We start from the raw sequence: 23,693 nt of genomic DNA on the forward strand, positions 1-23,693 counted from the left end.
AAAGATAAAACCAAATACAGTAACAAACACTATCTCAATAAACAGAGCTTGTGTCAAATACACAGAGCGAGCAATTAAAAGACTGGAAAATAACATCTTTTCAAAACGTTCTTCTCTTCATCCTATTGCACCATTTCACCTATGCCTAGTAATGAGGGTAAAAAAAATTAAACTTGAGGGGAACATCATATTCATAACTTAAGGTACAGATAGATCATTCAACAATGGCAAAATACTGCAAAATTTCAAGCTGAATATGATAAATATTTGAAAACAATTACAAGCTCCAAATTCACCACGGGCATCCGTCTGTAAGCTTCAAAATCAGCTGCAACTTCTGAACAGCTGGAGAAAACAAGAATCTGTGCTGCCTCCTTATATTAAAATGCTTCCTGTCAGCATCAGAGTCCCTGCAAATAAGTCATTAGGGGCTAAACACTCGACTAAATCCTGACAATTACCAGAGTTTAAAATCACAATTCTCACATATTTAAATTTATTTTCAACTAAAATACAAGACACTATTTGTTCAATGAATTTGGTCGATGATTAGCACAATATATAGTGGTGGAGGGCTTGACATTCAGAAAGGATGTACTAACAGCAAACTTATGAGAAACAACACCCATTATCCAATTTAGCTCTGAGCATTCCTCTTTCCTGAAGACCTTCAGCGGGCTTTCGATCATGTCCCACATACGAGATTAACATGTTCAAATAAAGAGCAAGGGAGTGGGAGAAGTGCACTGAAGTCAATAGAGAACTGGTTGGCAGACAAAAAAAAAGGAATTAGTGAGATTGCAGAAGATTTGTAGCTCAGGTTCAAGTTTAGGACGCAAGTTTGCTCGCCGAATTGCAAAGTTCGTTTTCAGACGTTCGTCAACATACTAAGTAATATCAGTGAACCTCTGGTGAAGCAGTGGTGTTATGGCCTGCTTCTACTTATGTGTTTAGGTTTCCTTGGTTTAGTGAAGTCATTTCCTTTTTCTCAGAGGGTGATAGATGGGATCCAAATTGATGTGTTTGTTGATAATTTGTTGATGTTTGTTGCATCTAGGAATTCTCTTGTGTGTCTGTTTGGCTTGTCCTGGGATGGATGTGTTGTCCCAGTCAAAGTGGTGTTCTTCCTCATCTTATGTAGGGACACCAGTGACAGTGGGTCATGTCTTTTTGGGGCTAGTTGATGTTCATGTATCCTGCTGGCTGATTTTCTGCCTATTTGTCCGATGTAGTGTTTGTTACAGTCCTTGGAAGGTATTTTGTAAATGACATTCGTTTTGCTTGTTGTCTGTATAGGATTTTTCAAGTTCATTAGCTGCTGTTTAGTGTGTTGGTGCGTTTGTGGTCAAGAGGTCGGAGTAGTCTAGCAGCCATTTCCAAGATGCCTTTGATGTAGGGGAGAGTGGCTAGGGTTTCTGGGTGTGTTTTATCTGCTTGTTTGGGTTTGAAGCTGAGAAATCAATGGACTGTATTCTTTGGGTACTCATTCTTTTTGAATATGCGATATAGGTAGTTTTCTTCAGCTCTTCGTAGTTCTTTTGTGCTGCAGTGTGTAATGGCTCATTGAAATAATGTTCCAATGCAGCTTCATTTGTGGGTGTTGGGATGATTGACTCTGTAGTTCAATATTTGGTCCATGAGTTTTAGGAATTATCAGGACTTTTTCTAAGCAGCAAGCAGTGACAAATGGAGGGATCACTGCTTGGACCCCAGCTATTCACAATATGGATTAATGATTTACAGAACAGAACTAAGTGTAATATCTCCAAACTTGCAAACGACACAAAGCTAGGGAAGAAGGTGAACTGTGAGATGCTTCAGTGTGATTTAGGCAAGTTCGATTGTCAAATGCATGGGTAGGTGAAGGATAATGTGAATAAATGTAAGATTATCCACTTTGGGAATAAAAACAGGAAAGCAGATTATCAACTCAAATGGGGATAGATTAGGAAGGAGCTGGTGCAACAAGACCTGGACATTCACTATTGCTTTTGGCAAAGAAGGCAAATGGTATGTTCACTATCATATTGAGAGGATGAGTGCTGGAGCAGGGATGCCTTGCTGCAATTATGCAGGGTCTTATGAGACAATGCTTGGTGTACTTTGTACAACTTTGGTCTCTTTATCAGAGGAAGGATTTCTGGCTATGGAGAGGGTGCAACAAAAAGTTTACCAGACTGATTCCTAAAAGGCATGAGGGATTGAATAAATTAGGACAATATTCACTGCAGTCTCACGGAATAAGGGTGGGGGAATCTCAGAAACCTATAAAATCCTAACAGGACCAGACAAGGTAAAATGTTATGGATCACCAGGATGTCCAGGACAGGGGCAACAGTTTTAAGGATATAAGGTAGAAATATGAAGTGTTAGGTGGATCAATAACCATAAAACGACACCATGCCATTTCTCCAAAATGTTAAATCTCATTTATAAATACATCATAACCTGCAACAAGCCAGATTTGTACTATTGGAATATTTAGAAAAAAAAAGTTGTCAATTACTGCCCTAGTAATAATGATTGTACATTCAGAATGTCAAATCTTATTTTACTTCTCGAAACCATTCACATAGTTACATTTAGCTGAATTTCACTTATTGATTTCATACTTTGCAGTTTGTAAATTAAGTTTAAATATAATCCTTTCATAAGGGTTGCATTTCATAAGATAGATCTCATGGTCTATGCTGATTTAGTGTAGAAATTGCCATTTTGTTTACAATTGCATCTGGATTTACCTTTAACCTAGCTTGTTCTATTATTACCACTGCTCACATCCACTGTAAAGATTAAGCTAAATAGACAGTCCAATTGCAGTAATACATAACGCTAGGAGTCAACAAAGGACAGGTTTAATGGCTTGGTAAATCTCAGTCCTACTTCTTCATTCCCAACCATTAAAAGTTCTCCTCAAACCTCTATGAACCACACCTTTGAACATCTTTGCCAATTTCTTTTGGATTCAAGGTAAGGGTTATTATTTAAAATGTTTTTTTTCCTATCCCAGGTCATGTGCAACACAGCCAGGTCTGAAGTACTTCACCCTAAAAGACCTCCATCTCAACAGAAGTGAACCTCCCACTATCACATTTTAATAATTAGTTATATACTATACAAGTACAAATCATAGAATTCCCAGAGTGTGGAAACAGGCCATTCGGCCCATTAAAGGTAGGTAAAAACAACGACTGCAGATGCTGGAAACCAGATTCTGCATTAGTGGTGCTGGAAGAGCATAGCAGTTCAGGCAGCATCCGAGGAGCAGTAAAATCGACGTTTCGGGCAAAAGCCCTTCATCAGGAATAAAGGCCCATTAAGTCCATACTGGCCCTCTGAAGAACATCCCACTCAGACCCATCCCTTCCTACACCATCTCTGTAACCCTGCATTTCCCATGGCTAATCCACATAGCCTATACATCCCTGGGCAGTGTGGGCAACTTAGCATGGCCGATTCACCTAACCCACAAATTTCTGGTCTGTGGGAGGAAACCCACACAGACAGTGTGCGCGCAAACTCCATACAATCAAACCCAGGCCCCTGAAGCTGTGAGCCACCATGCTGCCCTTACATGCAAACACCCAAATTTCTTACAACTGGTAGACTTAAGAAATTTTACTATAATTAGTCTGATCTCAAATTGAACTCACAAGCCAGTGCCTAACTCAGTTTCCCATTCTCCTAACCCTTATCATCACTCAGCATCTTTCCATTGTGAAGTACTTTGCAATACTTATTAAAGACCATGTAAAACACAGGTTCAAATTACTGCACCAGAGCTCTGAAGACTCTTCTAGACTGGAAATGTTAGATTGCTCTCTCTTCATGGATACTGTCTAACCAGCTGTGATCTCCAGCATTTGTTGTTTTCAGTAAAAATGTAGGTTGCTGTTTTTGATAATGGTAAATCTCTATCTAGCTGCAAATTACTAAATGAAATGACAATATCCATCGTCTGCTTGAAGCCAAACAGATTTTTAAGATGTGACTTTTTGTTGACAACATTATGCTTTATCCACTTGAGGATCTTTAGCAAACTTTGCAAATAAAAAGGGCTAATTTCAAATCACTGCACTGGATTGGAAGCTATGTTAAGCAACTAAAGATCATAAATATATTGCTACAGGATCTCCTGTTATATTGTTCACAACAAGAAAGAGGACCTGCCTAATCTTTCCCTGATCATCTCCTTTGCCACCTTATTGCAAGACACACCCTTCAGATACCTTGTTCCCAATCTTTGATCAGTATTTCTTTTTACTTGTTGGATTACCTTTCTTTTCCTCTCCCTTCCTCTGGTCCGATTGGTGTGCTTAAATAGCAGGGGATTTTGTACAAACATACCCAGTTTATGGAGAGAAACCTGTAAATTATGTATACTTTGACAATTAGACCCCAACACCTAAATAGATGGGACTGTGAAGCTTGCAGCTAAAAGTTACCTTCTCACCATTAGCTGCATGCTATTTTCACAGATTCACAACAAACTCGTATCTCAAGCTTTAAAGCTTAAACCTCAATCCGATTAGCTAACAATTTAAATCAAACTGTTTCCTTCCAAATCCTAACAATTTCCAGATTATAATTATGCATGGCTCCTACACTATGATCTTTAGTCGCCAATTAACAGTTAATACTTTACATAATGGATTTCAAAGAATTAAATTAATCAGCCGTGAGAAAGTGCACTGGTGTAAAGCGGAGATCAATTTTTCATTGCCAAAAAATTGCACCATTCTGGACTTAAAATACAGTATTATTATTTTTCTACCACTAAGCAGAAATATTTACAGTGCAATGATGCTAAAAATGTCGGCGGGCAAGGTAGCACCTGAGAAGGAAATTATTAGGTTAACATTTCAAGTTGATGATCCTGATTGATACAGATTAACATTTTATGAACAGATCATGGGAACAGGAAATGGAAATAAAACTATTCCACTACTTAGAAAATAGAATGCAATTCAGTAGTGATGGCAAATGAAATGATAAATATCATGTATATAATCTTCCAAATTTTCCTCATTCTGCTTCCTATCACATGACGTTTCCAAGGCTAGACATGAAAGCAGGCCAGAATCAGATCAACCATGAGCAAATGACAGAGCTGTTCAATGTCTAAATGGCCAATTCTTGCTGCCGATTCATTTGTCTGTATGAGTCCATTGATAAATCCGAATGCAAATGGCGCTCAACGTAGTGCCGCACAGACTGAAGAAAAGATCAAAGCTCATGGAATAAAATGGAATAAAAGTAAAAATAACATTGACGTTATTACTGAATAGGAAGCAAATTATAATAGTTTTTAACTATGTTGTCTCCTAAGCTACATGGCTGCAAGCACATGCAACCACTCCAAGTTCCATGCACAGGAGGTTGATATCAGCACTTCTCAAAGTTGGCCCTCAGTGGCCCACGTAGCCAGAAGGGTAAAAAAGGGGAATGCTAGTTATTGGGTATGTTTTGGGCTGTAAGGAGTTTGCAGTGGGGTTGCCCAGTGGTCAGATGTGGACCCTTCCTTTTCTTGATTATTTATTAATGATCTAGAATTTGGTATGCAAGGGACCAATTCAAAGTTTGCAGATGACAAAGTGAAGAGAAATTAGGAGGACTGTGTAGAAATGCAAAGGACATTAACATGTTAATGATGGGGGCAGAAAAGTGGCTGAGGAAATTCAATGCACAAAAATGTGAGCTGTGCACTCTCATGCAAAGAACGTGGAGAGAATGTAAAATAAAAGTTACTACTCTAAAGGGGTGTAAAAGAGAAGAAAAGCCTGGCTTTAAATGCACGTAGTTGAATCAAAGTGATAGGACAGGTAGAGTGAGCTAGTAATAAAATATAGTGTTCCAGGTTTCATAAATAGTAGCATGGAGTACAAAAAAAGGGAGATTATGATGAAATTAGTTAAGACAGTGGTTAGACCTCAGCTGGAGTATGTAATACAGTTCAGTGCCACAAAACACAAATGATATGAATATATTGAAGACGGTGAAGAATTAGTCCAAGAGAATGGTTCTAGAGATGAGACACTCCAGTTCTGGGGAAAGATTGGAGATCACAATAACTAGGTACAGGTGTAGGTAATTCAGCCCCTCAGGCCTGCTCCCCCATTTAATACAATCATGGCTGATCTAATCTCTGCTTCCCATCCACTATCCTGCCATTCTTCAACACAGTACAAATTAAAAATGTCTATCTCTTCCTTAAATCTACTCAATATTCTGACGTTCACCACACTCTAGGATAGCAAATCTCACAGATTCATGACTTTTTTCAAAGCTTATTTCTTAACCAGATTTTAAATCTGCTACCCATTATTCCAAAATTATGACCCCTCACTCTAGATTGCCCCACCAGCAAACAGCTGAAAATGTGTTGCTGGAAAAGCGCAGGTCTGGCAGCATCCAAGGAACAGGAAATTCGACGTTTCGGGCATAAGCCCTTCATCAGGAATGCCCGAAACGTCGAATTTCCTGTTCCTTGGATGCTGCCTGACCTGCTGCGCTTTTCCAGCAACACATTTTCAGCTCTGATCTCCAACATCTGCAGACCTCACTTTCTCTACGAGCAAACACCCTCTCTACGCCTATTATCTCCTCTCATTAGTGTAAACTCCAGAGAGAAGGGGGACTGTTTTTCTGGGAAATGGGAATGACAAGAGGAGAATTGTTAGGTGCATTAAAAATGTTTTTCACACAGCGGGTAGTTATAGTATGGAATGCACTACTTGGAAGGGCAGTGAAAGCAGGTTCAATTGAGGCATTCAAGACAGCATTGGATGATTATTTAAATAAAATGTGTGCAGGGTTACAGAATAGGGCAAAAGATTGGCACTATATTAATATGTTCAGAGAATCAATGCAAATACAATTTCAAATGCACTCATTCAGCACAGTAACAATTCTGAGAAAGTTTAATTTTTTAACTTCATCTTTTGCATAGGAGCATGTAGTTAACTGCAACCTGCTGCCAAATCAATAAACAGACCAGTGGTACAGAGTACACAGTCACCTATACTTGCTTGTAATTTCCTCATCTGTAACAACTATCTGTACTGACAAACGGTTATCAACCTGAAAGGTTCACTGTTTCTCTTGCAGACACAATGTTTCCAACTTACTCTTTTCCGATCCAAGATCAGGAAAGTGCCTGATTTCAGGCACAGTTTGAACTGATTGAGAAAATCTCAACTCAATAGACAACATTTGGAATATTGCATGCAGTTCCACTCACTACACTGTCAGACAGACATGGATGCTTTGTAGAGACGCAGAGAAGGTTTACCAGGATGTTGCCTGATCTGGAATCATAGAGCTATACAGCTCGGAAACAGATCCTTCAGTCCAACGCGTCCATGCTGACCAGATATCCCAACCCAATCTAGTCCCACCTGCCAGCACCTGGCCCATATTACTCCAAACCTTCTTATTCATACACCCATCCAGATGCCTTTTAAATGTTGTAATTGTACAAGCCTGCACCACTTCCTCTGGCAGCTCATTCCACACACATCCCACCCTCTGAGTGAAAAAAAGTTGCTCCTTAGGTCTCTTATCTTTCCCCTCTCACCCTAAACCAATGCCCTCTAGTTCTGGGCTCCCCACTCCAGGGAAAAGACTTTGTCCACTTATCCTATTCATGCCCCTCATGATTTTATAAACCTCTACAAGGACACACCTCAGCCTCGGATGCTCCAGGGAAAACAGCCCTAGCTTATTCAACCTTTCCTGATAGCTCAAATCCTCCAACCCTGGCAACATCCTTGTAAATCTTTTCTGAACCCTTTCAAGTTTCACAACATCTTTCAGAGAAGAAGGAGACCAGAACTGCATGCAGTATTCCAACAGTGGCCTAACCAATGTCCTGTACAGCCGCAACATGACCTCCCAACTCCTGTACTCAATACTCTGACCAATAAAGGAAAGCATTCCAAACACCTTCTTCATTATCCTATCTACCTGCGACTTCACTTTCAAGAAGCTATGAAACTGCACTCCAAGGTCTTTTTGTTCAGCAACACTCCCCAGGACCTTCCCATTAAGTCGAACAAACTCAGTACCACAGCCACATTTGCTTCCTCAGTGCCTGCCTCCGTAACCAATTCATCCCACACGGACTCCGAACCACCTTTAAACTAGCAGAGTTTGGACCCGAACAGGACAAACAGTACAGACCTCCCCAAGGTTCTCTCTCCACGCTTCAGGCTCACTGCCTTTATACCTTTTGAAGGGCTTTTGCCCGAAACGTCAATTTCTCTGCTCGTTGGATGCTGCCTGAACTGCTGTGCTCTTCCAGCACCACTGATCCAGAACCTTCCCATTAAGTGTATAAGTCTTGGCTGGGATTTGCTTTCCCAAAATGCTGCACTTCACATTTGTTTGAATTAAACTCCATTTGCCACTTCTCAGCCCATTGGCCCATCTAGTCAAGATCACATTGTAATCGGAAGTAACCTTCTTCGCTGTCCACTACACCTCCAATTTTGGTATCATCTGCAAACTTATTAACTATATCTGTTATGCTCACATCCAAATCATTTATATCAATGATGAAAAGTAGTGGGCCCAGCACCGATCCTTGTGGCACTCCACTGGTCACAGACCTCCGGTCAGAAAAACAACCCTCCATCACCACCCTCTGTCTTGTATCTTTGAGCCAGTTCTGTATCCAAATTGCGAGTTCTCTCTGTAATCCATGAGATCTAACCTTGCCCATCAGTCTCCCATGGGGAGCCTTGTCGAATGCCTTACTGAAGTTCATATAGATCACATCTACCGCTCTGTCCTCTTCAAACCTCTTTGTTACTTCTTCAATAAAACTCAAATCAAGTTTGTGAGACGTGATTTCCCACACACAAAGCCATGTTGACTATCCCTAATCAGTCCTTGCCCTTTCAAATACATGTACATCCTGTCTCTCATTTTCCCCTCTACCAACTTGCTCACCACTGACATCAGCCTCACTGGTCTACAGTTCCCTGGCTTGTCCTTACCATCTTTTCTTAAACAGTGGCACCACGTTAGCCAACCTCTAGTCTTTCGGAACCTCACCTGTGACTATCGGTGATACAAATCTCTCAGTAAGAGACCCAGCAGTCACTTCCCTCACTTCTCACAGAGTTCTCGGGTACACCTGATCAGGTCCTGGGCGTTTATCCACCTTTATGCATTTCAAGACATCCAGCACTTCCTCCTCTGTAATGTGGACATTTTTTCAATGTCACCATCTATTTCCCTACATTCTATACCTTCCATGTCCTTTTCAACAGTAAACAATGGTGCAAAATACTCGTTTAGTATCTCCCCCATCTCCTGCGACTCCAACCGAAAGCTGCCTTGCTGATCTTTAAGGGGCCCTACTCTCTACCTAGTTACCCTTTTGTCTTTAATGTATTTGTAAAAATCCTTTGCATTCTCCTTAACTCTATTTGCCAAAGCTATCTCATGTCCCGTTTTTGCCCTCTTGATTTCTCTCTTAAGAATACTCCTACTGCCTTTATACTCTTCTAAGGATTCACTCGATCTATCCTGTCTATACCTGACATATGCTTCCTTGTTTTTCTTAACCAAAACCAGTGTTTTAGTTATGAAGAGGGTGGATAAACATGGATTGTTTCCATTGGAATTACAGAGGCTGAGGGTGACCTGATAGAGGTCTATAAAATGCCAAGCATAGAAAGGATGGGTAGTCAGAAGCCTTTACCCCAGGGTGGAGAGGTCAGTTACCACAGGGCATAGGTTCATGGTGAGAGAGGGAAAGTTAAGGGGACAAGCGTGGAAAAAAAACTTTTCACAGAGGGTGGATGCCTGGAACACATTGCCAGTGGGGGTGATGGAACCAAACACATTACTAACATTTAAGGCATATCTTGATAGATATGGGCACTGGAGATGAACAGAGGGTTAGGAATCACTTGTGGGCAATAAGTAGCAGGTTGAAATAGGGATTAGGAAATGATGCTGTCTCGGTAGGCCAAAGATAGACAAGCAGGAGGTTGGAAGAACACAGCAAGACAGGCAGCATCAGGTGAAGGGGAAGTCAACATTTCAGGTGTAACCCTTCTTCAGGACCCCGAAGGCCTGTTCCTGTGATGGATTGTATCATAATATTTTTTCAGCAACTATCCTGAGCACGACTAAGCTGAAACTAGGAAATGAAAAAAAATCTGAATTTGATTTCCTGTTTGAATGCAATCCAATCATTGTGCAGAAATTGTGCACATGGTCACACTACAGAGTCGTCCATTGAACACCTTTATCATGATTCAAATAAAAAGAAAGCCTGTTCAGTTGACAGAAACTGAGAAACTGAGCGCAAATTTGCTTCAGCACTGGAGATGTAAAACAAACTGGAATAACACAAATTGCTCTAAACCTATTCTGCACCATGGACATAACATGATTGTAATGTTTTTTTCTCCTATAGGCTGCTCACATCTGACTCAAAATAATTTTCCTACGTCCTGCTCCATCTCACTTTGATCCAGTCCCTTGTTAACTTTCACTTCCTGTTGTCCCACTGTTTTGAGTGGACTGTCTCTGCTCCAGAATAGACAAATTCCAAAATCAAAAAGCATTTATTCATGATGCTCAAATTGAAGCTGAACAGCAGAAACTGCCTGGAAAACTCGAGGAAAAAAAACAGAAATTACGTTTCAGGTGACACCATCAGACATGCAACATGGCTAGCCAATACCATTGTCACTGCTGTCTGTCATAAAGTAATCGCATTCTCTTTCCAGCCCCATTTTCGACTTATGGGAGTTGATTGCACTAACCCTCTCCACTCCCTATTGCTTATTCCTGTGATGACAATTCAATACTGATACAACAATATTAACTGTCCCACAAGATGTTCACTCCCTTAGGAACAAAGTATTAACTCACACAGAACGAGCAAGCATCTTTAACCTTACAAGGTCATTACGTCAGTGGTGACTTGTTTCCCCCGTCAAAGCTACCTTCAAATGACGCATTCAAGATAATTATTAAAATAGGAACTTGTCTAAGAATGGGAGTAAAACACACAAAAATGGCACAGGGTCATAATGCTCAGTTGTATTTGCACTGGTTTTTCAATGGATTGAATAGCCTACATCCATGCATAAGACTTCTGTAATTCTGTGATGTACACATTTCTTTCTTACAAAATCCATCTAGTAGTGCAGTTCTCATTCGTCCTAAACTTCAAATCTCGTGGGAGAATAATTGTTTTTGCTTTACTGTAGTTCAAGGAGGCTCAAGTAGAGAAGGAGTGATGCAACAGTTTTCCAAATCAAGGAGTTATTTTAGAAGAAAGAGTTCTTCAGTGGAATGGCAGCGCCCTTAGCTCTAGGCCAAAGGCCTGGATTCAAGTTGTACTTTCTCCAAAAGGTATGTCATAATATATCTGAACAGGGTGATTAAATTTCTTTATTTAGGAGGATGTCCGAGGTGATGCAAAGACTGAAAGAGAAAACACCAACAATCAAGCGACAGGACAGCCAATCACTTTCCAGCAAACGGAGCAGTCGTGTAAAGAAGGCTGGACTGATGATCAAAGAAATAACACACCACAGGCATTATTACAGCGCATGCCATTTGTGAGTTTGATTTCAGTGAGAACCAGAGACAAGAAATCTGAATAACATGATTTAAATGATGAAATCCACTTAAGAAGGATGGCATAACTCTGTAGTGTGTAACATACTGACGTAATGCGTACATTAGTAGGTGGCAGTGGTTAGCACTGCTGCCTCACAGCACCAGAGACCCGGGTTCAATTCCCGCCTTGGGTTACTATCTGTGTGGAGTTCGCACATTCTCCCAGTGTCTGCATGGGTTTCCTCTGAGTGCTCTGGTTTCCTCCCACAGTTCAAAGATGTGGGGGTTAGGTGAATTGGTCATGCTAAATTGCCAGTAGTGTTAGGTGAAGGGTAAATGTAGGGGAAATGGGTCTGGTTGTGTTGCTCTTCAGAGGGTCAGCGTGGACTTGTTGGGCCGAAGGGCCTGTTTCCACACTAAGTAATCTAATCTATTGCCTCACTAACTCTCCAAACTCAGTTAGAATTTCTGAAAAGGAGGGTGATGATAGTTAAATTGGAAGGGAGAAAGACAGTGGAGTAGGGGAAATCATTTCAAATTTAACAGTAAAGAAAGTGCAGTATTGGATGCCAATAAGTCATATGTGCAGCGTTCTACAAAAGGTTATCGCTCCACGTAACTGAACAATCAGCTATTCTGCAATGCTGAAAATCAAGTTTGACCAGAAATGATGTCATTCAGTGCAACACTAATCAGCTATGGCCTACAAACACCCTCAAGTTTTAGACCTATAGAACCAGAATCAAATACAATCCTATACTAGGATATACATTTGGTAATTATCATCAGCTTTTAATATAGCAGAGGTAGTTCATACCAATTCTGCTTATTAAAGACTTGCTTAACCAAATGATGCCATTCAGCATACTAATACTTAGAACCACACAGAGATGCCCAGTTTGTTGGTAATCGATTTACTGTCCGATCCACTGAAAAGCAGCAAGAAATTGCTGAAACAATAGAATGGAGAATCAAATTTTGATAATTTTCTGCATTAGAAGATGCCAGAGGGAGACAAATCACATGCTGAGCTTGAAACAGGTCACAAACTTAAAGCCAGAGGTTACAGCTTTATGAGTGCCACTTCAACCAAGCATAACTGACCAGGAGACTCTTGCACTATTACCATCTATGTTAGCCATATTGGAAGGACTTGTAGGTTTGGTAATCACCATGTTTGGCTACAAACACACCAGCCTTGGCTATATAGACTTGGACTTGAACCTGAGTCATAAGCTCAGAGGCATGAATGCTAGCCACTGCATCAAATGGAATTCAGCTGATTGAGGAATCTATTAAAACTTATTTTTTTTTCCCCCAGTTTGCTGAATATTCCATAAGAGTTGGGGAGTGCGATTAGATTAGATTCCCTACAGGGCCTGTTTTCACACTTCGGCCCAACCAGTCTACGCTGACCCTCCGAAGAGTAACCCACTCATAGCCATTTCCCCCTGATTAATGCATCTAGCACTATGGGCAATTGAGCATGGCCAATTCACCTGACCTGCACATCTTTGGACTGTGGGAGGAAATCGGAGCACCCAGAGGAACCCACGCTGACACTGATGCAAACTCCACACAGACAGTAGCCAGAGACTGAAATCAAACCTGGGACTCTGTTGCTGTGAGGCAGCAGTGCTAACCACTGAGCCACCCATACGGTATGGAAACAGGCCCGTCAGCCCAACAAGTCCACACAGACCCTCTGAAGAGGAGACCATTCCCCCACCCTATATTTACCCCAACTAATGCACCTAACACCATGGGCAATTTAGCAGTGCAAATTCACCTGACCTGCACACCTTTGGATCATGGGAGGAAACCCACAATGACAGTCGCCCAAGGTGGGAATCGAACCCAGATCCACGGCACTACGAGGGAGCAGTGCTAACCACTGAGCCACCATGCCACTGCTATACTCTTCTCTGTGGTCTCATAATAGACCTGACAAGTGGCACCGACTTAACCTCAGAGTCCCATAGCTTAGGCTGACATTCACAGAATCCCTACAGTGTGGAAGTATGCCATTCAGCCCATCAAGTCCACACCAATCTGAAGATTATCCCTCCCCCTCCAACCCCAACCCAAACTACTGTATAATTTGGCACCTCCCATGGCTAACATCCCTGGACAATTATGGGACAGTTTAGCATGGCTAATCCACCCTAATCTGCACTTCTTTGGACTGTAGGAGGAAACCAGAGCACCTTGAGGAACCCATGCAGATGCAGGAGTAATGTGCAAACTCTACATAAACAGTCACCTGAGGGTGGACTCGAACCTGGATCCCTGGCACTGTGAGGCAGCAGTGCTAACCACTGAGCCACCAAGACATCCCATTGCTATCCCAGAGTTATCCTCGTTGCTAGTCAAGGAAATAATGCACAAGCTCAATTATGGAAAATGCTACTCATGATTTTGATTTGATTTATTCTGGTGGTGTGTCAGAGGCAGGCAATCGAAAATGAAGTGTTAGATTTCAAATTTAAAAAAAAGACTCCATTTAAAACAAACAATAACTTCATAAGTAAACTCATGATATATCTGCTAATGTCACAGCTCAACTTCACTCTAATTCTGTAGTATATCGGGTTCACCCTCTTTCAACACATTGACACTGCTGAGCAACAGGTAAAATTACTGAGGTGTCATTCACATTTCCTTTGTGACATAGATTCTGAAAGAATGCTGCTAATGCTGAAATGTTTTACTGTTGAACAATGCTCTGCTGTTTTAGTGCAACCAAAAGGAAGACACCTTTCCCATGTCCCCAGTCACCACTCGAAGGACCTGTGAGAACTTTATTTCACCTAGGTGCTGCAGAAGAAAAAACAATTTCTCATCAACAATGGCATCACCATGAAGAGCTTGGTGCAAAACGTGTTTCATGATTACAACAGATTTTCTCTCCTTCCTATAAATGGTGCCAAGTTCAGCAGTTGCACTCTCTCTTAAGGATAAGGGTTCAAGTCTCACTTAAGGAAGGAAAATCTAGGCTGATAGTACTGAGGGAACAGTTTACTGTCAAGAGCTGCAACTCTTTGGATTGACAGTAAATATCCAAAAATAGACATAAAGGTCCTGCAGCAAGATTTGAAACAGGAGTGGGAATTTGTCTCATATAGCCCTGAGCTGAATATGTGTTGCTCGAAAAACGCAGCAGGTCAGGCAGCATCCAAGGAGCAGGAGAATCGACGTTTCGGGCATGAGCCCTACTTCAGGAATTTTTTTTTCATATAGTCCTGAGCAAACTTTATTCCTCAACTAACATCATGGAAACAAATTAGCTGGTCATTTCATCCCTTCTTGTGCGCACCAAGTTTCACAAACCAGATGGCAGCAGTAAAGTAGGCAGCATCCAGGCTCCGTTGCCAGGGCTTGTCCGCTTCATCCAACTTCTTTTCCTCAGTTCTTTTAGTTTTCACTTAAACTACCTTTTAATGTGAGCTCTTTGGTAGGAAGGCAGCTTTGATGGGGATCAGAGCAGCAGCATCTTCACAGACAGCAGAACTACAGAGTCGGTGGCCTCTGAAGCCTGGAGTGGGATCCTGGGACAGCCACATGGCCCAGGCTGGTGCAGCCCAGCGTCCACTCTGACATCCACATGGCTGGTGGCAGCGAAGGAAAGGTTGAACTCTTATTATCTTTCTTTAAGTTAATGAGAATGGCACAGATACATGGCGAAGGTACAAACTTTTCACTGTATATTATACGGAATACACATGACAATAAAGGATTCAATTCTTCTTCAATTCAATTCTTCAAATTAGATGCCACTTTTCCTACATCACAACAGTGACAACATCATAACCTGTATGGGAGGCCCTGAGGTACTAAAGTGCATAATGTAAATGCTAGTTATTTCTTTTAATATTATAGAATAGCAAGTTGCCTGATGCAGTACCAGTTTCCTGAAGTGGAACTCTCAATTCAGTTCCTCACTTTCCAAATCAAGAATCCTGAAAAAACATTTTGAGCCTCCAAAGCAAGTTCTAAGCATCTCATCCCATAATTCATAGAAATTCAGCATAGTAAGGCAGAAATGACAAGATCAAGGCTTAAGAATCAAGTGTACACATGTACAACAGCTTTGTGGCAGCCTACTAACACTGCAATGTTAGGTTTCTCCAGGAACTTCGAACTCTGGAAACAGTCAGCAGATCACACAGCACTTGTCAAGATAACATGTGCAAACACCCCACACAGGGGAAAAAAACAAAATAAAATGGCTTGATGGAGAAAAGAACGTGTTTAAACAGCAGAAAGGACATGCACTGAATGGCAAAAGGAGGTTTAATCAAAGAAAACAGGTGTAAAAAAATGTACAAGATTGAAGAGCTTGTAAATCAATACCAAGTGACAGAGCTGAAATGGGAAATAAAAAGCACAAAAAAAAACTAACAAAGCAGAGCTGCGACATAGGAATTCAGAGACGATGATGCTGCAGTGCAGAACAGTGATGATGACAGGTTTCCTCCCCAAAAAACACCTATTCTATCCTCCTCCATGACCACAAACACAGGCACACCCATTCTTCGGTCACTAGCAAAGGGTAATGTTAAAACAAAAATTGCTGGAGAAACTCAGCAGGTCACTGGATCTGAAGGTTTATTCTGCTTTTTACCACCCCCCCACAGATCCTACCTGACCTGCTAAGTTTCTCCAGCAATTTCTGTTTTTGTTTCAGATTTCCAACATCCACAGTTCTTTTTTTGTAAAATTAAAGTTAATAGTTAATATCAATTTTAATAATTTGAGCTCTTAAGGTCAAAGGTCTGCCAGGTGCTCAAAAGAATTGAGAAAGTGAATTAAGCTTTATACTGCATTCACCTAGGACTATGCTACAAATTAGCACATTTCCCTTCAGCTACGGAAGGATCACTAGTTTTCCCACAATGCAGTTCCCTTCAGTTTCTAATAAGGAGCTACGCTACCCAATTTACATACAATGTTATTCAGAGGACCATCTTGATTCTGAACCTGTTGCCATTTGATCTCAAAGTTTATGCTCACTTCCTCTTCCAATGAAGGTAAACACTTGCTGGTCTATACATAGCTGAAAATGTGGCTTAAACTTAAATCAACATCACAAGGATAGGAAAAGAAATTTCATGATAAAATTACCTAACTAGTAAATCCAGAGGACTGGACTAACAATCTGAAGACGAGAGTTCAAACCTCACTGTAGCAACTGAATGAGAAGCTTAAATTCAATTCATAAATCTGGAATTAAATGCTGTTCTCATAAACAATTGTCATGAAACTACTGAATTGTTGTGAAAACACATCAGATTTACTAATGTCCTTCAAGGAAGAAATCCACTGACCTCAGAGAGTCTACATGTGACTCTGGATTCACAGCAATATGGCCAACTAACAATAACCCTCCTAAGTACCAAGGGCAACTTGGGACTCACCACCAACCACTCGAGGGCAATCACAGATTGTTGACTTTCCCAGTGATGCACATACACCGAGGAGGAATGAATATGAAAGCAGTAAAAATGTAACATTATACAGAATCAAAACAAAAATCACCTATGCATACAAATCAGTAGCAAGACCAAGTGAAGAAATAATATTAAGGATGGTGTTATATCATAGCTATTTCACAAGCACTTTGTGAACAATTTACCGATTTTGCACTTTAAGAGACATATTTCTTAGGGACATATTTGTAAATATGGCAAACAGCACTAAAACATTGACGTTTCTCCAAATAATCATTATTCAGTACATCCCAACGTGGTTCACAATATGCTTAACTCGCCCTGCTTATGATCAGGTCAAAATAAACTGTGGACCTTATGCAGATATAGAAAAATTTCAGCCACAAAACGCAACTGCTGTAAGTCACTCTTTTTTAGATTTTTTTCATTTATTAAATATATGGGCAGCATCGTGCAGGCAAGCATTCATTGTCTATCTCTAAATGCCCAGACAGCAGTTTTAAGAACAATCACATTGCTGGAGCCTCATGGAGGTCAGACCAGGTAAGGACGTCAGATTACTTTCTCTAAAGGACATTATTGAACCAGATGGATTTTTCCTAACAATCGAGTAGGGTTTCACGGTCATTATTAGAATCCTCATTCCAGGTTTTTATTATTTGTATTCCACCATTTGCCATGGCAGGATTTGAGTGCCACCAGACATGCCAGTGTTTACATCATTTTCTTATTTTTTTGCTTGTTACATCATATCCCTGTTCAGGATCTAAATTACCCCAAGATTTGCGATTGGGTTCAGAGGGAGTGTACATGGAGAAAGTCAGACTTGCAAGATCAGCATTGTTTGTTTATAATGGAAGACTAGTAAGCTCTTAAACTTGAAATGAGCATGAAGATTAAAATTTGTAAAGGACCCTTGGGCAGAATCATGCTCCCAACAGACCTAGAGGAAAAAGGTACTGAGAAAATTATCAACTTGGAAAATTCAGTCGATTAAGCGCTATCTGCTCTTTGAAAGAGATATCTATTTAGTCATTGTTACCAAGTATTTACTTGAGCATAAAATAAATCTTTTGAAACTCTATTGAGCCTGCTTCATTAAGCTGCACGCAAAATAATTTTAAATGTAGCACTGATCTCAGCATTTTTTAGTATTTGACATTCGTGACTGCTTCAAGCATCCAATCTCATTTCATTTATTATTTCAACATGCAAAAGAAAAAAAGCAATGCTGCATCACTCGGTGCAGAAATCAATTTAGCTACCACTTTTGTAGCCAAAACATTTACAGTTCAAGTTATACTTAAAACTAATAAACTACATTTCCATTTGACATCTTGCCAATCAAACAGTTTCATCATCCCCAAAGTACAGATTAACTAAGAGAATACAAAATAAAGTTAAGTAATCAAACATTTGGACCACTGCCAAGGGCAATTATTTCACTGAAGTTAATAAAACTACACTCAAAATATCACCTGAGAAATGCATTATTTGCTTTACAATTACTGTTGCTGCGTAAGGCAATGGGTGTACGTATCTCATGGTGTACACTTGCGATTTTGAACCAATGTTTTAAAGCACTACATTCACAAGGGACATTCCTCAAGAATCACTGACTCTAAAACTGCACAAATCAATAACCAAAAAGCTACTTGGAAACAAAATTAGCTTGAAGGTAGGAGAGAGATGGGGTGGTGAAGGGCTGCATTTTGGACTAGACGAAAGTGAGGACTGCAGATGCTGGAGATCAGAGTTTAGATTACAGCGGTGCTGGAAAGGCATAGCAGGCCAGGCAGCATCCAAGGAGCAGGAAAATCGACGTTTCGGGCAAAAGTCCTTCACAGGAATGAGGCAGGGAGCCTTTGGGGGTGGGGGGGGGGGGGGGTTGGTTGTGCTGCTGTTCTCTAAACTTTCCCTAAAGCGCCTGCAAGAAGGCATCCAGTCTCCCCAAAGAAGCCTTCGATTGAGGTGCAGGGGGCGTTGGGGGGGCAGGTGGGGGGTGGGGAAGGTGTAGGCACAGGTTTTGCAATTCCTGTGGTGGCAGGGGAAGGTGCCAGGAGGGGGGTGGTCATGGACCTGACCAGGTAAAAACAAGGGCTGCAGATGCTGGAAACCAGATTCTAGATTAGAGTGGTGCTGGAAAAGCACAGCAGTTCAGGCAGCATCCAAGGAGCAGGAAAAATCGACATTTTAGGCAAAAGCCCTTCATCAGGAATTGGATGTGGGCATGGACCTGACCAGGTAGTCACGGAGGGAACGGTCTTTGTGAAAAGAGGCCAGTGACCAATAGCGTGCCACAAGGATCATTGCTTGATCCACTGCTTTTTGTCATTCATATAAATGATCTAGATGTGAATATAGGAGGTATGGTTACTACGTTTGTAGATGACACCAAAATTGGGGCCATAGTGGTCAATGAAGGTGGTTACCTCAGAGGACAACAGGACCTTGAACAGATGGGCCAATAGGCCGAGGAGTGACAGATGGAAGTTAATTTAAATAAATGTGAGTTGCTGCATTTTGGAAAGGCAAATCAGGGCAGGGCTTATACACTTAACGGTAGGGTGCTGGGGAGAGTTGCTAAACAAAAAGACCTTGGGATACAGGTTAAATGAAAGTGGAGTTGCAGGCAAGGTAGTGAAGAAGGCGTTTGTTATGCTTGCTTTTATTGGTCAGGGCATGGAGTATAGGAGTTGGGAATTGAGTGTGTGGGGTGCTGGAAAAGCACAGTAGGTCATGCAACATCCAAACAGCAAGAGAATCGGAGTTTTGGGTAAGAGTTGAGATGTCATATTGGACTGCACAGGACATTAGTTAGGCCACTTTTGAAATACTGCATTCAATTCTGGTCTCCCTGTTAAAGGATGAATGTTGTCGAACTTGAAAGGGTTCAGAAAAGATTTACAAGGATGTTGGCCAGGTTAGAGGTATAGGGAGAATGTGAACAGGCCAGGGCTATTTTCCCTGAAGCATCGGGGACTGAGGGGTGACAATATAGAGGTTTATAATATCATGAGGTGCATGGATGGGGAAAATAGACAAGGTCTTTTTTTCCTCAAGGTAGGGGAGTCCAAACCTAGAGGGCATGGGATTAAGGTGAGAGCAGGAGGATTTAAAATGGACATAAGGGGCAACTTTTCCACACAATGGGTGGTGTGCGCGCACAGGCGCGCAGAATGAGATGCCAGAGGAAGTGCTGGAGGCAGGTACAATTGCAACATTTAAAAAGGCACGTGGATGGGTACATGAATAATAAGGTTTCAGAGGGGTATGGGCCAAATGCTGGCAAATGGGACGAGATTAATTTTGGACAAACAGGTTGGCATGGACAAGTTGGACCAAACGGTCTGTTTCCATGACTCTATAACTGCAAAATGAAGTGTTACAATCATAGCATACACAAGAATTGTACAGCATTTTTCACAACATCTGGATTCCGTACAGTACTTTGAATTAAATAATTAATTCAAAGTTCAGTCACTCCTGTAACAAGGGAAATAGTTCCCAGGTGATCCAACTAGCTTTCCAAGAAACAAAGACTTGAATTTATTTTGCATCTTCAATCTTAAATGGCTGCATAACTATTTATTCTGAAACACAGTCAACACTGGCCACATTTATTTTTTAAAAAATATGCAAACCAATGGCCCACAAGAAACAATATGACAAATAGCTTTTTTTAGGCTTTGTTGCCCACCCCCCACAAAGGTTCTTGAAAATGGTCTATCAAGACTCAACACTTCTTTCTATCTCAAGCCACATGTAGACCAGAACAAGTAACTCTGATAGATTTCCTTCCTCAAAGGATATTAGTAAACCAGCTGGGTCTTTACAAATCAATAAGTCCACAGTCACCATGAATGAAACCAGCTTCAAATTCCAGACTTTAAGTTTAAATTCCACCACCTGCTGTGATGGATGTGAACCATGTCCTCAAAGTGTTTGCCTGACTCTGAATAACCAGCTCAGCAACATTTTCATTTGACAGCATTATCACCCAAAGATAGTTACGTCCAGAGATAATTATCATGAAAGACGATTTGAAAAAAATAATTGGAGGAAGAGGACACTAGAGACTGTGGTGTGAAGTGAAAATGCAGCCCCTCAAAAGAAACAGGATCATTGCAATGCAAAGTCTGTTGCAAAATTTTTCATACATAACAACCCTTGGATTTTTTTTTTCATTAGACAAAACGTGAAGTGAAACATCAATCGTAAACATTTGGTTTTGTAGACAGTTCTGAGTAAAAGGCATAAACAGGACAGTGAAGACTAGTGTTGGAAATGCACAGCAGGTTAGGCAGCATCCGAGGGGCAGGAAAATCGACATTTCGGGCAAAAGCCTTTCCAGCACTGATCCACGGTGTGTGCAGTGTGCAACGGAACAAACAGCTGGCCACATGTCTATGTAGTGAAACGAACAACTGGCTACAACACTACCTTCAGCACACATGACTGCCTCACCGGAATTCACATCTGAAGTCTGTTGTCAAACATACAAAAAGTACTCAAAACACCCATGGCCTTTCGCTCTCTTTTAAAATTTGGTCGGACCACATGTGTGCACTATGCAATTGGTACTGAACAGCCATAAAGCTGGAGAGAACTTCGAGACTCAAACTTCCCTTCTTGGTCCCGCTTAACACACACAGGACAACCCTCGCTTGTTAATTTAAATTCAACGCAGCGACCTGGTCCTACGGAAACCTGAGAGCACAGAACGTGCCAAAAGGGAGAGAAAGTTTGTCGTGAGCCGATGGGACTGGACGAGAGCGAGCTGCGGAGTTTGGTAAGAATTGGGGTGGAGGGGAAGCTGAGCAGAAAAGTGTGTCAGCAGCGAGAAGGCGAACCTGCTGCAAGCGGGAAGTGCACGTTGTCAACTCAAGTCAAGCTTCCCCCCCCCGCCATCGTCTGAAAAAGGCGAGCCAGGGCGCTGAAATAAAGCAAACCGTGGGCAAGCTGGCAGTGCCCTGACTGGAGAGAGTGTCCGAACAATACAAAAGAAAAAACCCACCACCCCACACACACACCCCCTCATACACACACACACATACACACCCCCACCCCCACAATCGGTGAGAGACCATCCAGGAGCAGTGTTTATTTCAGCTCAGGACGGAGAGTGTGTGTGTGTGTGTGTGTGAGAGAGAGGGGCCTGTCGAGTACCTGCACAGGCAGGTAAGGACGCTGCTTTCACACCTCAGACAAAGGTGGAACCTTCCAGAATCCCCCCCAAATTAGAAAAGACAAAATAACTCACAAACTTGGTTTTCTTTTCTCCTTCCTCCAGGCTTTTCTTCATCTTACCGGACTTCTCCTTCCCCCTGGAAGGACCTGAAGCCTCATTCCTTCCCTCCATGGCTTTTTATTTATTTATTTTAATCCTCTTCTGGTGAATTTATTTATTTTTTTTCCCCCTCTCAAATAAGTCCCCTTCCGTTTCTAACGTTGGATCGGCTGCTCTCCCCGGGCGGAGAGAGAGAGAGGGGTGTTGCCGTCCTTCTCTATCGAAACCCCTCCCACTCCCGGCGAGCGCTGAAGGGCTGGCCTCCCGAGCCCGCGGCCTAGGCGCAGGCTGCCGGCTGCGGTTCCCACTCGAGCCCGCTGTGCGGGGAGTCCCTTCCTCGCCTCACGTAAGCCTTTTATTTCAAGATACTAATGACATGCCGCTTCCTGCTTGGAAGGGGAGGTGAAGTATTGTGTATAAATATTGTAGATGTTTGTTCGTGTGTTTGTCTGTGAGGGACGCTCGAGCGCCCGCCTCCCGGGAAGAACACGCCGCTCCCTCAGTGAGCGCCCGCTCGCAGCAGGGGGGCGGGGCCAGCGAGACAGGGCAGGAAGGCACTGCTGCACCCCTGCAGCAGGGACTCACACACACAAACAGAAATCAGGCCATTCAGCCCAACACTGGCAGCTCCATCCATAGGTAAAAAATGAGGTCTGCAGATGCTGGAGATCACAGTTGAAAATGTGTTGCTGGTTAAAGCACAGCAGGTCAGGCAGCATCCAAGGAATAGGAAATTCGACGTTTCAGGCACAAGCCAAGGGCTTATGCCCGAAACATCTAATTTCCTATTCCTTGGATGCTGCCTAACCTGCTGTGCTTTAACCAGCAACACATTTTCAGCTCCATCCATATGTGTACTACCCTCTGTGTGAAATAAATCGTCCCTTATTTATTCTTTTCCCTCTTACCTTAAACTCATGTCCTCAACTCCCCAACTGTGAGAAACAAAGCTCACTCACTGCAATAATTTCAGTCCGAGACCAGCTCTGAATCAGTAGTGCCCTTTATTTCACACTCGTAAGTGGGTGTGATGTCCGCCAGGCAGGGACAAAACACACTGAATTCAACAAATACTCGATATTTATGTAATTTGGTTCCTACATTTTTTTTCTTATTTCATTGTTTTCCCCCCCCTCCCTGTTTACATCCTCCACTTCCCTAAGACCGGTACCCATTACTCCTGTTTATCTCGTGTCTTATCCGGTCTTGTCTGTGAAAAAAAATGCTCATTCCTGTTCTCAAGGCCATTTGCCCTCATCCTGCTGTGGGCACATCCTTACCTTACCATTATTTACTCCCTCCATCTGTGCTGCTTTTCACAGCATCTCATCACTAAGCCCTTTTAATTGGGGTTTGTTCCTGTG

At 41.9% G+C, this 23,693-nt stretch overlaps 1 protein-coding gene across 1 annotated transcript in view; it reads right to left on the bottom strand.

The window, feature by feature from the left end:
* The window catches only part of LOC132823514 (protein diaphanous homolog 1-like), a 342,084-nt gene extending 319,321 nt beyond the window's left edge, over positions 1-22,763 (bottom strand). Inside the window, exon 1 of the mRNA XM_060837454.1 lies at positions 22,303-22,763. Coding sequence (XP_060693437.1) covers positions 22,303-22,401 — 99 coding nt within the window. The 5' untranslated portion in view covers positions 22,402-22,763. The remainder of the gene's footprint in view (positions 1-22,302) is intronic.
* Between the last annotated feature and the right edge of the window lie 930 nt (positions 22,764-23,693).

Source organism: Hemiscyllium ocellatum, chromosome 16, assembly GCF_020745735.1.
Source record: "Hemiscyllium ocellatum isolate sHemOce1 chromosome 16, sHemOce1.pat.X.cur, whole genome shotgun sequence".
Classification (NCBI taxonomy): Eukaryota; Metazoa; Chordata; class Chondrichthyes; order Orectolobiformes; family Hemiscylliidae; genus Hemiscyllium; species Hemiscyllium ocellatum.